Source organism: Mastomys coucha, unplaced genomic scaffold, assembly GCF_008632895.1.
Source record: "Mastomys coucha isolate ucsf_1 unplaced genomic scaffold, UCSF_Mcou_1 pScaffold13, whole genome shotgun sequence".
Classification (NCBI taxonomy): domain Eukaryota; kingdom Metazoa; phylum Chordata; class Mammalia; order Rodentia; family Muridae; genus Mastomys; species Mastomys coucha.
Genome location: NW_022196895.1, coordinates 42797299 through 42811437, shown reverse-complemented (window position 1 = coordinate 42811437; position 14139 = coordinate 42797299). Strand labels below are relative to the sequence as shown.

The window sequence follows — 14139 nt, the reverse complement described above, 5'->3', positions numbered from 1 at the left end:
TCCCAGGGTCTCAACCACCAACCAAGGACTGCACATGAAGGGGTCTGATTGCTCTGGCAGCATGTGTATAGTAGAGGTTTGCAAATTCGATCATCAATAAGAGGAGAGGACCTTGGCCTTTGAAGGTTCTGTGCCCCAGTGTAGGGGAATGCCAGGGCCAATAAGTGGGAGAGGGTGGGGTGGCAGACATGGGGTGGGGGGAAGCAACAGGGGTTTGTTTTTGTTGTTTGTGTTTGTTTCTTTGTTTTTTGGAGGGGAAACTATGAAAGGGGAAATTTACATGTAAATAAAGAAAATATCTAATAAAAATATTTTAAAAAAGAAAATTAATATGCAAAAATCAGTACTGTTGGGGCTGTCGAGATGGCTCAGCTGGTAAGAGCACTGACTGCTCTTCCGAAGGTCCTGAGTTTCGAAACCCAGCAACCACAAGGTGGCTCACAACCACCCGTAATGAGATCTGATGCCCTCTTCTGGTGACAGCTACAGTGAATTACACCTGAGCAAGCAGGGCTGGAGTGAGCGGGCTGGCAGAGGTCCTGAGTTCAATTCCCAGCAGCCACACACATAATGGCTCACGGTCATCTGTACAGCTACAGTATACTCATACACATAAAATAAATAAAAATAAATCTTTAAAAAAAAAATCAGTACTATTGGGCTGGAAAAATAGCTCATTTGGCAAAGTGCTTGCCCATGCAACAACTATACGGATCTGAGTTAAACTCCCTCACTAAAAATGGGGCATGGCAGCACACTGTAGATGTGGTTCCAGGGGCTAGGCTCCATCCCAAGCAGGCTGCCAAATGTGGCAGTGCTGTCCACGTGGATCTGGGTTTAGACTCACACACATAGAACGGGTTACAGAATCTTCCTCCATAGTAGGGAGGGCTGGTGAGGCCAGGCAATGTGTGGCAGGGTAGTCCCTGCTCTGAGAAGTCAAGAGACACTTGTTGTCGATTTGGCTTATTGCTTATGTTACATTAATTGGGTTCCCCAAAATTATGTGAGAATCTCTAATGTAAGACACCGGGATCCCCACCTCCAGTTGGTTCCAATTGGTAAATGAAGTTGCCAGCAGTCAATGGTTGTACAGGGAGACAAGGAGGGACTTTGGATTTCCTGGGTAAGGGAACCAAGGGAGGAAGGTTTAGTTCTGCCATGCTGGGGAAGCAGGAGAATCAGGCTTGAGAGCTGCAGGAGAGGAAGCATATAATCATATAAGAGCTGGGAAGAGCAGCCCCAGGCCACCCTCTCCTCATTGGGCCTAAGGTAGCAACGTTGGAATATAAATTTTAGTAAGTAATAATTCAGGAGTATCAGAGGGGAGGTGTTAGCAATGTGGAAGTTTGGGAGTGGCCTGGGCATTGAGCTGATTAAGGCATATTAAATATAAGGCTCTGTGTGTGTGTGTGTGTGTGTGTGTGTCTTTCATTTGAGAATCCAGAACATTGGGGTGTCACTTCCACAAAGATCAGAGCGGTTTAATCAACTACAGCTACAGACAACAAGAGGCCATTGTGTGAAGCCCTGGAAATGAAGCCTGGATTGTGTCAGAGATCCCAAGAGATTAGAGATCTTAGAGCCAAGGAGACCTTCAGACATGGAGTGGAGCCAGCCTGAGAGAAAAGTGTACTGCAGGCAGGAAAGGTGAAAGGACGGGCTGGCGAGATGGCTCAGTGGGTAAGAGCACTGACTGCTCTTCCGAAGGTCCTGAGTTCAAATCCCAGCAACCACATGGTGACTCACAACCACCCGTAATGAGATCTGATGCCCTCTTCTGGTGTGTCTGAAAACAGCTACAGTGAAGTAGGCTGGGGCGAGCGGGCCCAGCAGAGGTCCTGAGTTCAATTCCCAGAAGCCACACACATGATGGCTCACGGCCATCTGTACAGCTACAGTGTACTCGTACACATAAAATAAATAAAATAACCTTTAAAAAAAGTCAGAAAATCAGAAAGGTGAAAGGACACAGCCACCTAACCCAGCTGATATTGAGCTGCATGATTTGGGAGTTTGCCCTGCTGGGTGACTGGGTGACTGTTTTTCTTTGGTCCAGTATTTCCTCACTATGTCCCAACTCCTCTCTTTTGTAATGGTCCTGTAAATTTGCTTTTTGATTTTACAAGACATTTCCATCAAGAGAATGCCTTGACTCTCAGAAGAGACCTTGCACGTTGGACTTTTAAACAGTGTTAATACTGAAAGACAATAGGGACTTCTGAAGTTGGACTAAATGCATTTCATGTTACGATGTGGTTACAAGCCTATGGGAAACAGGGAGTGGAAATGAGAATGGCCTTCATAGGCTCATAAGTTCGAATGCTTGGTCTCCAGTTGACAGAACTGTTCGGAAAGGATTAGGAGGTATGGCCTTGTTGGAGGTGTGTTGCTGGCAGTGAGCTTTGTGATGTCAGCTACTGCCATGCCTACCTGCTGGCTACCATGCTCCCTGCCATAATGGTCATGGACTCTAGCTCTCTAAAGTCATAAGCAAGACCCCAGGAAACTCTTCTGTAAGTAGCTTTGGTCACGATGTCTTATTAGAGTAACAGAAAAGTAACTAAGACAGAAGTAAGGAAGGGAGTGGCTTAGATGAAGTGTTTAAGTATCTGGAACAGACCTTAGAATTCGCCAACACCCACACTTATTGAAGACTCCCTTGGTAATATGGAGAACAGTGAAAGCCCATTGTTTGAAATATTTGAGGGGCTTGCTGGAGGGTTAAAAACATTTAGTGACTATACACATAACTTTTGACAGTTTTGGGGAAAATAATAATGCTGGCTGGTTGTTTCCAGCATCTCTGGATAAACTGACAAAGGAAAAGAATGGATTGTATGATAAAAATTAATCAACTTCTTGTATCTCAGGATACAGTGACAAAGGAAAACAATGGACTCTGTGGTAAAAGTAATCAACCTATGGCATCTACAGATACAGTAGCAAGAAAAGAGCTCACTGATACAATCGTCTGGCTCCAGAGGCCCAGAAACAGTCTAAAAGTTTCCAAGCATGCCTTGGATAAGAATCTTCTCTCCAGCAGCCAGAGAGCTCAAGTTGCAGAAAAGCAAACCAAAGCTCTCATTGTAAGACTGCTTGAACGACCACCAAATTGATACCCAACAGCCTTGGAGGGTATCTGCATTGATTGGTAAGAAATAGAATCTTGTAACATGGGATGGGGATGTGTTAGGGGATCCTACTGGGGCTAAGGATATTGAACTTGCGATTCTGAAGGGCTTATCTCATCTGAGAAACGAATCTCCCCATCCTTAGCAGAGGCTGCCCCTCCACTCTCACCCCTGCAATATTGATCTTTTTCCCTTTGCCTGAGAAAATTAACCCTTCATTGTCTGCTCAGCCAGGGTAACCTTCCCTGAAGAAGATGCCAGGGCCCTCCAATGGTTGCCTCTATATCTAGAATCAGACTTCAGGCTGAGCAGGCTTCTAGAGGGGACATAGAGAGTGTTGTCCACGAGGAGCTGTACTATACTACTAAAGGGCTTTGTCATTATTGAACTAGATACCTATTCTGGCTGTGGATTTGCCTTGGCTGTACATACTGCTTCTGCCAAAACTGACATCCATGGATGTTACAGGTATTCTACATTACGTGGCTTCTGACTGTGGAATTCATTTCACAGCCAGAAAAGTGTGACAGTGGGCCTACATTCACAGAATCCATTAGTCTTACCATGTTTCCCATCATCCCGAAGCAGCTGGGCTAATAGAAAGTTGTAATGGCCTTTTGGAGATGCAGTTACATCAACAATTAAGTGACAGTAGCCAGGAAGGCTGGAGCAAGATTTTCCACATAGCAGTGGAATGACTTGAAGCTACATCCAATATAGGGTATGATTTCTCCAATAGACACTATCCATAGATTCAGAAACCAAGGGGTGGAGAAGTGACTGTCACAGTAGCTACCATCCTTACTGACCCACTAGGGATCTTTTTCATTCCTTAAACTCTGCTAGCCTAGGAGTTTTGGTTCCAAATGGAGGACCACTCCTGCCTGGGGAGACAACAAGCATTCCAAGGATCTAGAATCTCAGACTCCCCCCTTGGCTGTTGTTGGCTTCTGATGCCTTTAAGCCAACAAGCTAAGAAAGGAAGGAGGGGCGATAGATCCAGACTGCTAAGGGGAAACTGGATTGCTTCTCTACCATGGAGAAAAGGAAGATTATGTCTGGAGTGAAAGAAATGCTCAGCCTTCCTAATGCTGCGACCCTTTAATTCAGTTCCTCATGTTGTGATGAATATTTTTGTTGCTACTTCTTAACTGTAATTTTGCTACTGCAATGTATTGTAATGTAAATATCTGATACACAGGACATCTAATATGCAACCTGGCTGCTTCAGAAAAACTCAACGGATACAATACCAATAGCACTAACAAAGCATGGACAGATGATTCAGATAAGCATATGAATTTTCATCTTACCAAGTCAACTTATATCAAGAATGCTCACCAAATATTATACTTCACAAAACTTTCAATACTTACCTCTGTAACCTGCTGATCTGTACTGACAGTCCTCCCTAAAACGTGTACTATAGCATCCAGCCAATTTGTTCCATACCTGCAAAGCAACAAGGTGATGCTCAGTGAGCAACAGTACCTGGAAAAGAAGCTGTATGTTTCAGCAGGAGATACATAGTATATATGTAGCCTCATTGATATCATCCTCACAAATCTAAGGGAAACTATGTATGAACTTGTTTAGCTTTTTCTGTTATGCAGAGAACTACTAACACTAAAGAAATACTTATATATGCTGTTTTGTGCAATAGTTTGCAGTTTAATCAAAATATTAATGTATTTCTTTATAGCAACAATTATAGGCCTATATTCTATGGGCAGTTAGAATTTATATACAATGTCGCAAAGCAAAAAACTTTATAAGGGGGTATATAAATAAGTAAATGCCATTCCTCAAGAAATCATAGTCAATATGGAATAAATTTCAAAATCCATTGACTAAAATGCTTTGCGGTGTACTTAAAGTATATTTTCTGGCATATGCATCTCTATATTCTGACAGTCTCAAGATGTCTTGTTACCATGATTGCTTCAGCTCCATTTAAGAAACAAAAATTGTAAAGTGTTTCAAAGAAAGAACAGATACATACCGGTGCAAAGTACTGCTGTAGTGGGGGTAGGGGGGAAGGACTTTGAGATGCATTAAAAAAAAAGAAAGATTGAAATAAGATTATTATAGTAGATTGAACAAGAAATTGCCTTGGTAGTTAATATACATACTTCAAAATTCCTCTAGAGGAGGATAAAGACAGGAGAGAGAAGTAGAGAAATCAAATGTGGATTATTTTCGCTAAAATGCCATCAAAAGGGAGGGCTTTGATTTCTTTCCCTCATGATAGATTATTAGTGACTCTGAGTTTATCCTTTCTGCATTCAAACCAACTGCATTTTTAGATTACAAGGGAAAAATTTAGGCTGTATCAAACACAATAGCTGCCATTTCACAGAGCATGAAACCAAACCCTAAGTGTCAATTAGGAGACATACAACAGACCAATGTTGTTTCACTTGCAGTTTGAGATGACAGAAAACATTGTCTCTCATATCTCTCTTTCTCCTGGGACAACTGGTCTACTAGAAAATGTGCACTTTAATAGTATCAGTATATGACTAGGCTCAGAAGGGCTATGCCTCTAAGATGCTAGGTAACTGAAAACTCTGCCTTTCTTTTTTTATTTATTTATTTTTTTTTTGGTTTTTTGAGACAGGGTTTCTCTGAGTAGCCCTGGCTGTCCTGGAACTCACTCTGTAGACCAGGCTGGCCTCGAACTCAGAAATCCACCTGCCTCTGCCTCCCAAGTGCTGGGATTAAAGGCCTATGCCACCACTGCCTGGCGAAAACTCTGGCTTTCTTTCTTGGGAACTTTATAATGCTAAAATAAAGAATGAGATGATGAATTATAAGTATTTTGAAACCATGCTTTTGAATCTAATCTGTCATGAAGATTCGAGACATAATCATGCTCAATGCTGATTATAATTTCAATAAGCCATAGATATTCTGATATATAAAGATCTAAATGTGCATTCCTATGCCATTTAAGTGTACATGCTTTCATCATGAATTTGAACAATTCATAATTACACTATTTATTCAGACAAAACCATTAGCAAAATTGAGTAAGACTTCCAATATAAATTAAACACTAAAAATAAATGTGTTCAATTTGTAAAACAAATTTAGTTGAGTATAAAATACTCTTTTGTAGTAGAATATGCAAAAGAAGTAAACTAATTCCTTTTACCATATATATAGCATCTTCTATGAATTTGGTGTTCTCTAGAATGAAATATAAAAGTAATGAACCCATGCATTAACAGTCATGTACTTACAATTCTACAAACTTCATGGAGACAATAAGGCTCATTTAGAAGTTTTTGGTTTTTTTGTTTTTGATTTTGTTTGTTTGTTTGTTTTGTTTTGAGACAGGGTTTCTCTGTGTAGCCCTGGCTGTCCTGGAACTCACTCTGTAGACCAGGCTGGCCTCCAGAAATTCACCTGCCTCTGCCTCCCAAGTGCTGGGATTAAAGGCGTGCACCACCACCATCCGGCTTGTTTTTGATTTTAAAGGGATTCTTTATATGTTTTATTTAATGTGCTTATAGGGGTTAATTAAATCAAATTGTGAGACAATCAACTCTTTAGAAAGCAGAATTTAAGTCTTACTAGGAAGTTGCCAACACTTTCTTGTTCTCTAAAGGCAAGAAATATTCTTGTGAGGAATGGAACTCAACACACGCGGACCTCTTAAATTAAAAGTAATCGTTCTCATTACTAAGACCCTCGAGGTAGAAGACAGATTCAGAGCAGAAAAAATTGCACAAGAACTGGAAAAATATCATTGTACGCCTTTACCTTGCAGCTGGTTTTCCTCACAATTTAACATCTCTACAACACGTGTGCCACAATGACTGAAGCAACCATTCCTTAATTTTGAAGTGAGAAATCTATTCAGCTAGAAACAAGCTTTACTTTCCAATCTGGTGGCTTCCACTGTGAGTCATTTGATGACATTGGGAACCCCAAGATTGTGAGCTGGGAAAACCTTGCCGTGGTGTGGCTCAGCCTTAGCACATACCTTTAATTGAAATGCTTTCTGTTCATTGTAAACAAGTAGTTGTAGGACTGGAGAGATGGCTCAGCGGGTAAGAGCACTGACTGCTATTCCAAAGGTCCTGAGTTCGGATCCCAGCAACCACATGGTGGCTCACAACCACCCATGAGTGAGATCGGACTCCCTCTTCTGGTGCATCTGAAGACAGCTACAGTGAATTGTGCTGGAGCGACCCGGGCCGGAGAGCAGCCACACACGTGATGGCTCACGGCCATCTGTACAACTACAGTGTACTCATACACATAAAATAAATAAAATAAATCTTTAAAAAACAAACAAACAGACAAAAACAAGTAGTTGTGGTGTGGCTCAGCCCTAGTACACACATCCAAGAGCTAAATGAAGTCAACCTTAGGTCAAGTAACCATCTGATGGTCTGATGGGGAGTGAACATCAACAAACAGAAAGGGGAGTCTTGGAGTTGAAGTGTATTTAAGACAGCGTGGAGAAGAGCTTTTCCTTTTGGGAACTCAGTGGAGTAAGAAAGTCAGCTGGGTGCGGGTGCTTTCTCTGCCTCTCTGTAGCATTTGGCTCCTGAGTTTTCACTGGTAAAATCAAACGGTTGAAATTTTTGTTTTGTTTTGTTTTGTTTTGTTTTGTTTTTTGTTTTTTTCGAGACAGGGTGAAATTTTATGTTTTTAAAACAAGTATTTCTTAAAGTCATGGCGATAGGTTTCATGAAATACACGAATGGGTTGGGTATTCTCATACCAAAAGTATGACTTACTCAATTTAATATTCCTTAAAACTTTGTGATGGATATAATGGGGAACTGAGATAAATAAACGTATATGCAATCCATTTTCTTTTTTTCTTTCTCTTTTTCTTTTTTTTTAGGGGGAGGGGGGTGGTTCGAGACAGGGTTTCTCTGTATATCCCTGGCTGTCCTGGAACTCACTCTGTAGACCAGGCTAGCCTTGAACTCAGAAATCCACCTGCCTCTGCCTCCCAAGTGCTGGGATTAAAGGTGTGTGCCACCACTGCCTGGCGCAATCCATGTTCATACAGGAAGCCAAAATTAAGGATAAGTGGTCTTCGATGCTTTCCAGTTTGTGGTGAGACAAAATGGAGAAAAAGTCATCACTTTTTCATTGAGTGGAAGAAATTTCCTGACATAGTCAGGCTAAAGGTGAACTTCTCCATAATTAGTGTCCTGGGGTACCACAAACCTGGGCGATAGGCTATAATGTTTGGGGTGTCTATTGGGGCCCACTGACCAACACTTTGAAAAGATATAACCTATACCCAGCAGGGGGCTCTTTACTTGATAGCCCGTGGTGTCTGGAAGGAGTACCGTTTCCCCTTTCTAGAAAGGCCTACATGCCTGCACCCTATCAGTAGCACTAAGTGGGCTCAGTGAGTTCCAAAAGAAAAAGAACTCATGACTTTGAGAGGGAATCGTCAGGGGGTGTGTGTGAGAAGAATAGAGGGAGGGGATGGGGGATGGGCTAGATCAAGACACATCATACTCGTGATTGTAATTATAAAACAATGAAAGTATCCAAATTATAGTCTCTGTTCAAAATAGGAAATAAAAATAATGAGTTCAATGAAAATGAGGTCCTGGGTTCCTTCTTACCTTTCAGTCACAGCTACCCAGTTATCCATTAGAAAGTCCTTTGCAACGTACCGGCCAACTTCGGAGGCCGATACAGCTTCTATTATATTCATGTCACTAAAAATGGAGTGAATCCCAGTGATGGCATACTCCATAAATCTACAAGAGACCAGTTGTAAATGTAAATAAGCTTCAGAATCTTATGGAAAGTTAAGTTTTAAAATGGTTCTAAGTAATTGCACAAATATGTTTTTTTTCCTCTCTCTCTCTCTCTCCTTTTCGATATAGATTATGTTTCTCCTGCAAGAATGTTCAAGGTAAGTTGATCATCTCACCTGTTAAGTATCCACGGATCTTTACTGCAGCTCATTGCATGGACAAAGCGCATATCGTCCTCTTCCTTGGTTGTATTGAGGTAAAGATTAAACAAAAAGTCCCAGTCCTTATCGGTCCCCAGAGCAATGCCATTGCATAAAACCACGTTTTCAATCTGAGGAGGTATTCTGAAAGGCATAAGAGGAGAAGGCATTCCCTGTGGTAGTTCAGAAACACAGTTATTCAAAGAGTCGTGCTCAGAAGCATAAATCTAGGGACATCACTTGATAGCTGAGCTATAAAGATCAAAGGTAGAGACGTAAAGAAGCAAGTTAGGGAGCTGTAATTAGTTTTATGATAAGACTCTTCTATGTAGCAGAGAGGCTGAGTTTTCAAGGAAGTAATTTATAAACATCCTAGCATACATCTGTAAGGTAGTTTGGTCTCGTGTCCCCATCACATTTCCTTAGACTCCATCTGAGTTGGTAAATGAAAGGCAGTGAAGTCCCAAACACTAAAGTCCCAGCAGTTAATGAGACTGAAAACTCAGATGGGGGTGGGAGGTTCTCCCTACCCCCGCTTGAATGTTCTTGCTGGAAAAATATAATCCATATCGAAAAGGACAGGGAAAAAAATCTCTATACACATATATAACAACAAGAAATCGTAGAGAGCAACCTACTAAGATGTGAAACAAGTACAGCCCATTGCAATATGTCAGTGCTTAGTGAGAAAACACAGCAGCAGCCAAAGGCTGTGATCTCAATGAGTTCCAATCTCTTGTCACTCTCAGAACTGACTTAGATAATGATTTTTTTCAGAATGGGTGTCCGAAAAGGAATTGAGGAGCTTGTCAATGGAAGGAGAACAGAAATGATCCCTCTCAACTATAAGACCACCACCAGAGGAGAGAGACCATGGGCTTTTACACAGATGCTGGGCAAGGGGAGCTACAAGGAAGCTCTTACACTGTCTCTGGATGAGCCATCCATTTTCTGAAGAGCTCTCTGGACAGCTGGAGACAGTCTTCAAGACCCAGCCAACAGGCTGTTTCAAAAATCCTTTCTAGTGAAAATCTTGAAGGAAAAGGCAAAGCAAAGTGGTTAACTTTGAATTATCATCTTCATTTTTCCTGCTTCTATGAATGTGTTTCACAAAACAATGAGAATTTTAAAACATCCCCTAGTACTATCAGGTTTTCTTTTAAAAATAGCTTTTATGATGACAAACATTAAAGATTCAGAAAAACATTTTCAGAGAGGTCTTTGGGCAACCAGCAAGTTCCTAACAAATAGTATTTTTTTTTTACAAAATTAGAAATAAATTATTCCCATCATTCATCGCCCTTAAAGATGCATGAGTGTGCACATACTATGCATCTGCTGTCAATTTACTTTCTCTTTTACAAAAATTATGTTATGGATTAGAAATATCTGTGGTGTATCTGATCTAACATGCTGAGATCTAGGCTGCTTTCTCTAGTCAAGAAAAGATTTTCTCCCCTCTATGCAATTTGCTTTCCCTTGCTAAGCCTCTGAACCTTCCTTGACTCCTGTCAATTCTTGTGTGCATGTCCAAAGAAAGGCAGAAGTGTTTGTTTCTTTTTATAGTTAAGCAAGGGTCTGCATTACTGTTCAAAACAAGTTCAAAGAAAAGCTCTGAATAACCATGAACCCAAGGATGCTACGTTTTGTTGTGTGTCTTGCTAAAGTCATCAAGTTTGGGGTCTGGACAAAAGAAGCCAGATAGATTTTCAAGTTGTTAGAAAATCTAAAAGCCAACACTCTTCTATTCCACCCTCTAGTTTCAGTGCAGCATGGCCTACACTTGGTGAGCAGATTTGGGATATGCGTGGGTGGAGGTCCCCTGACAGATCCTCTTAGAAATTTGTTTATGAGTTCACTCCCTCTCTCCACCCAACTCAAACTTGGACTAGCTGCAAAAAAAGATGGGATTCTGTGAAATTCTGCCTGTTCCAGAAGTTGCTGAAGGAGAAACACTGGCCCAGAATGCTACAAAATGAAAGCTTTTCCACTCTACGAGAGCCTAGAGTGTGTCTGGTTAACATGTGTACTGCCTTATCGAGGGCATTTGTGCCTTCCTGTCCAACCACACAATCTGTCCCTGACACACTGTCTATTAACTTACCAAATCCATTTCTAGATAGACTTCTAGTTGTAGACTATGTCACTAATTTCTACTGCCTCAGCAGGGTACTACTGAGTAAGAATAATCATATTTGTATGTATTTTTATTTTTTGTTTGGTCTGGTTAATTGAAGTTTGATGTTTCTAAAAGTTGTAGCTATAGATGTTGGCTACCACCGACCTCCAAATCTAGACTTTCAACATTACATACACAAACAGAACAGAAGTACCATAGCCTCATGTTTCCTTTCAGCTCCTTCCCAAGACATCATGAAAAAGTACTTACTCCCCATAGGACAGGCACTTACAGTAATTAAGCATGATCATATGTAAGTGGCTGATCAGAATTGCTGTCAACCTCATTCATATTTGCATCATGGTACAAATCTTGCTAACAATAAATAGAGAAATGTTAGGGAACCAGTTAGAAATGAGTAGACTGAAAGGACCTGGAGGATGGGCCTCACTCCTTAATCAGCTGTAAGCCCTCATCCCCTGTGTCCCTGGTAACACATTAATTTTGTACCGATGGATGAAGGAAGCAGAAATATTACAATTGTCTCTCTGTAAGATTTAAGGTATTATATTGTACAAAAGGGAGAGAGGTGGAGGTAACAGGGTTTTCTTGATGCTCATCCGTTAAGAAGGTTGTTTCTTCCTGGTAAAAAAGTACATTTTTATAAATTATTTTCCTTTGATTCTTTTTAATCTGCTTTGATATATGAGTTTTAGCCAAAAGAGTGGGATAAGAGTTGTGCCTCTGGCCCTATTTGGAGATGGGACCTTGTTAAATGGCAAGGAAAATTCCTATCCAGCAGGAGGCTTTTTGGTAAAGAACAAAGACACACATCACTAGCTTCTCCCTTGAGTATTAGCCCATTGCGAAATTATAGTAATGCTGGTCATAGGAAATGGCACCTCACATAAGGTACCTGCCTTACCGGCTTTGGAAAACAGTATCAACATACTCTGAAACACATTGTCTACCCTTAAGGTGGTTCCACTTTACTTTGCAGGAAACTCTTGTCTCTTCACTAAGTCCCATGTGCCACATCTGAATTCTTTCAACAGAAAATACAAAGGCTGAGATGCTGAGAAGTAAAATTTTGCCAGAGCAAAATTCCAAGGGCAAGTCAATTTTCCACCTGATGGCTTTCCTGTGACCTTCGGCTTGCTGGTACAGAGTAGATCTCCTAGGCACAACCTTATACCCATAACAGGATACACTTAAAATTTCAACCAGTAATTTAACTCTTGGAAATAAAGTGTTTAAGCTTATATGTGTACACACATGTGCACTGCAGGTCAACTAACGTCACAAGCTATTGCTTCCTCCAAGGACACACATAGTTTACCAGGTCTGGAATTATTCTAAAATAGCACACAAACTCTCTCAGTAGTAGGCACTAAGATTTTACTTATTAAAACAATAAACAATTCTCTTTCACAATTATGGAAGCCAATCTACTAAGCCATCTTACTCCATTGTGACTACTTAAAAATACTTACAGAGATAAATAATTGTCTTGTAATGATGCCACATTTTCTTGAATTATAGCTGAATAAGTATTCCATATTGAGTTAAGTCTCTTTAGCAAATACTTCTATAAACCACAAAGAAAAGTCACTGTTATTCCTGGCACACAACCCTGAGCCCCAGTGTGTTATTATTTATCTGGAAGATATTAATGGAGTTCCTGCAGATACTTTTTCAGACACAGTCTTTGTGACTAAATATACTTATTGCTTTTTAAAAAAAATTTCCCCAGCGTTAGTGCCTCACACATGAAACCACATGAAGTAGTTTGTAACGATACCAGTCAAGTGTGAATGTGAGGGAAATATACTGCCTGTAAACATTAGCAATTACTGTTATTTGTTATCAGTCTAAATGTATCAGCTGGTAAATATGAGGCTACAAAAGTCATCCATTAGCCTTACTAAGAACCAACTAGATGTTTTCGATCCACTGAAACTCTCTAGTTGGTACAACAGACTTGGCCAAAACTAGCCACCAGAGGCTCCTCCTGTAGGTCAGCTTTCCACCATCCACGTACTTTGGAAACAAAGAAGATCTGGACTCTGAGGTGTTTACAACATCACCCTCACAATGATCCAGAAGCTCACTTGCAATTATCACTTTCTGGCTTGCTTGTAAACCTTGACTGTCCAAAGGGCATCTACTCTAACATCTTACTCTAACATCTTTCAAATTCTATTCAAATCTACTGATGGGAATTCCCCCTTTTACGTTCCCTCATTGATGATGACATGTCACTGTTTCATTCATAAATACGCACTTACATCTTTATCTTCTTAACAACCACAGCAGCTTTGAAACTTTTATTTTTTTCTCAGACATATATTTCCAAGGTTGAAACTGCTGATCTCATAGATCTGAATATTAGGGTTATGAACACAGGGTTGGTAAGACACTGTTTTCTTGCCTAAAAATAAATTTGAGTTGTTCCTAATAAATGCTATTTTTCTATAAGATGAAATGTGATTTATATACCTTCTGGGGTTTTTGTTTTGTTTTGTTTGGATATATTCTAACCTCACTAAGAATGGAAAACCCTGTCAACCTTCTCCCTCACTCAACTCCAAGACCAGGTCTATGGATAATGCATTTTCTTCTAAGAATAATCAGTATAGCTACAAAGAAATAAATCACCAAACATCTGGAATGAATAGAACATTGCTTTTGGAAAGGCCTGTCCCACAGATGCTGGCCAGAACATAGAAAGAGGAAAGAAGAATTGATTTAAAAGCCACATAACAAAGCATAAAATTACCTTCAATAATGGGTATAAAGCATAGTTGTTCACATCATAAATAACTTCCCTGTTTACCAAGCTCAGCAAGACTTCAGACCACACGAGGACGTCATCTTCTTTCGCAATGTACTTAGTTAAGTCAAGTGCCGTCTCAATCTCGATGTAATTGTTTCTGTTCAGT

General features: G+C 40.4%; 1 protein-coding gene and 1 long non-coding RNA gene across 3 annotated transcripts in view; one reads left to right on the top strand and one right to left on the bottom strand.

Moving 5' to 3' along the window:
* The window catches only part of Lvrn (laeverin), a 63133-nt gene that overhangs the window by 2780 nt on the left and 46214 nt on the right, over positions 1–14139 (bottom strand). Inside the window, exons 14-19 of the mRNA XM_031365645.1 lie at positions 13977–14130; positions 12691–12785; positions 10003–10110; positions 9055–9222; positions 8741–8878; positions 4511–4586 (exon numbers count right to left, since the gene is read on the bottom strand). Of these exons, the coding sequence (XP_031221505.1) occupies positions 4511–4586; positions 8741–8878; positions 9055–9222; positions 10003–10110; positions 12691–12785; positions 13977–14130 (739 nt within the window). The remainder of the gene's footprint in view (positions 1–4510; positions 4587–8740; positions 8879–9054; positions 9223–10002; positions 10111–12690; positions 12786–13976; positions 14131–14139) is intronic.
* Positions 2468–10222, top strand: LOC116087139. Of its 2 annotated transcripts, none has more exons than XR_004117262.1 (4): positions 2468–2516; positions 2874–3154; positions 9008–9036; positions 9856–10222. It is a non-coding gene; the product is annotated as an uncharacterized LOC116087139 (long non-coding RNA). The 2 variants fall into 2 exon arrangements; XR_004117263.1 differs by lacking the exon at positions 2468–2516 and adding an exon at positions 2537–2665.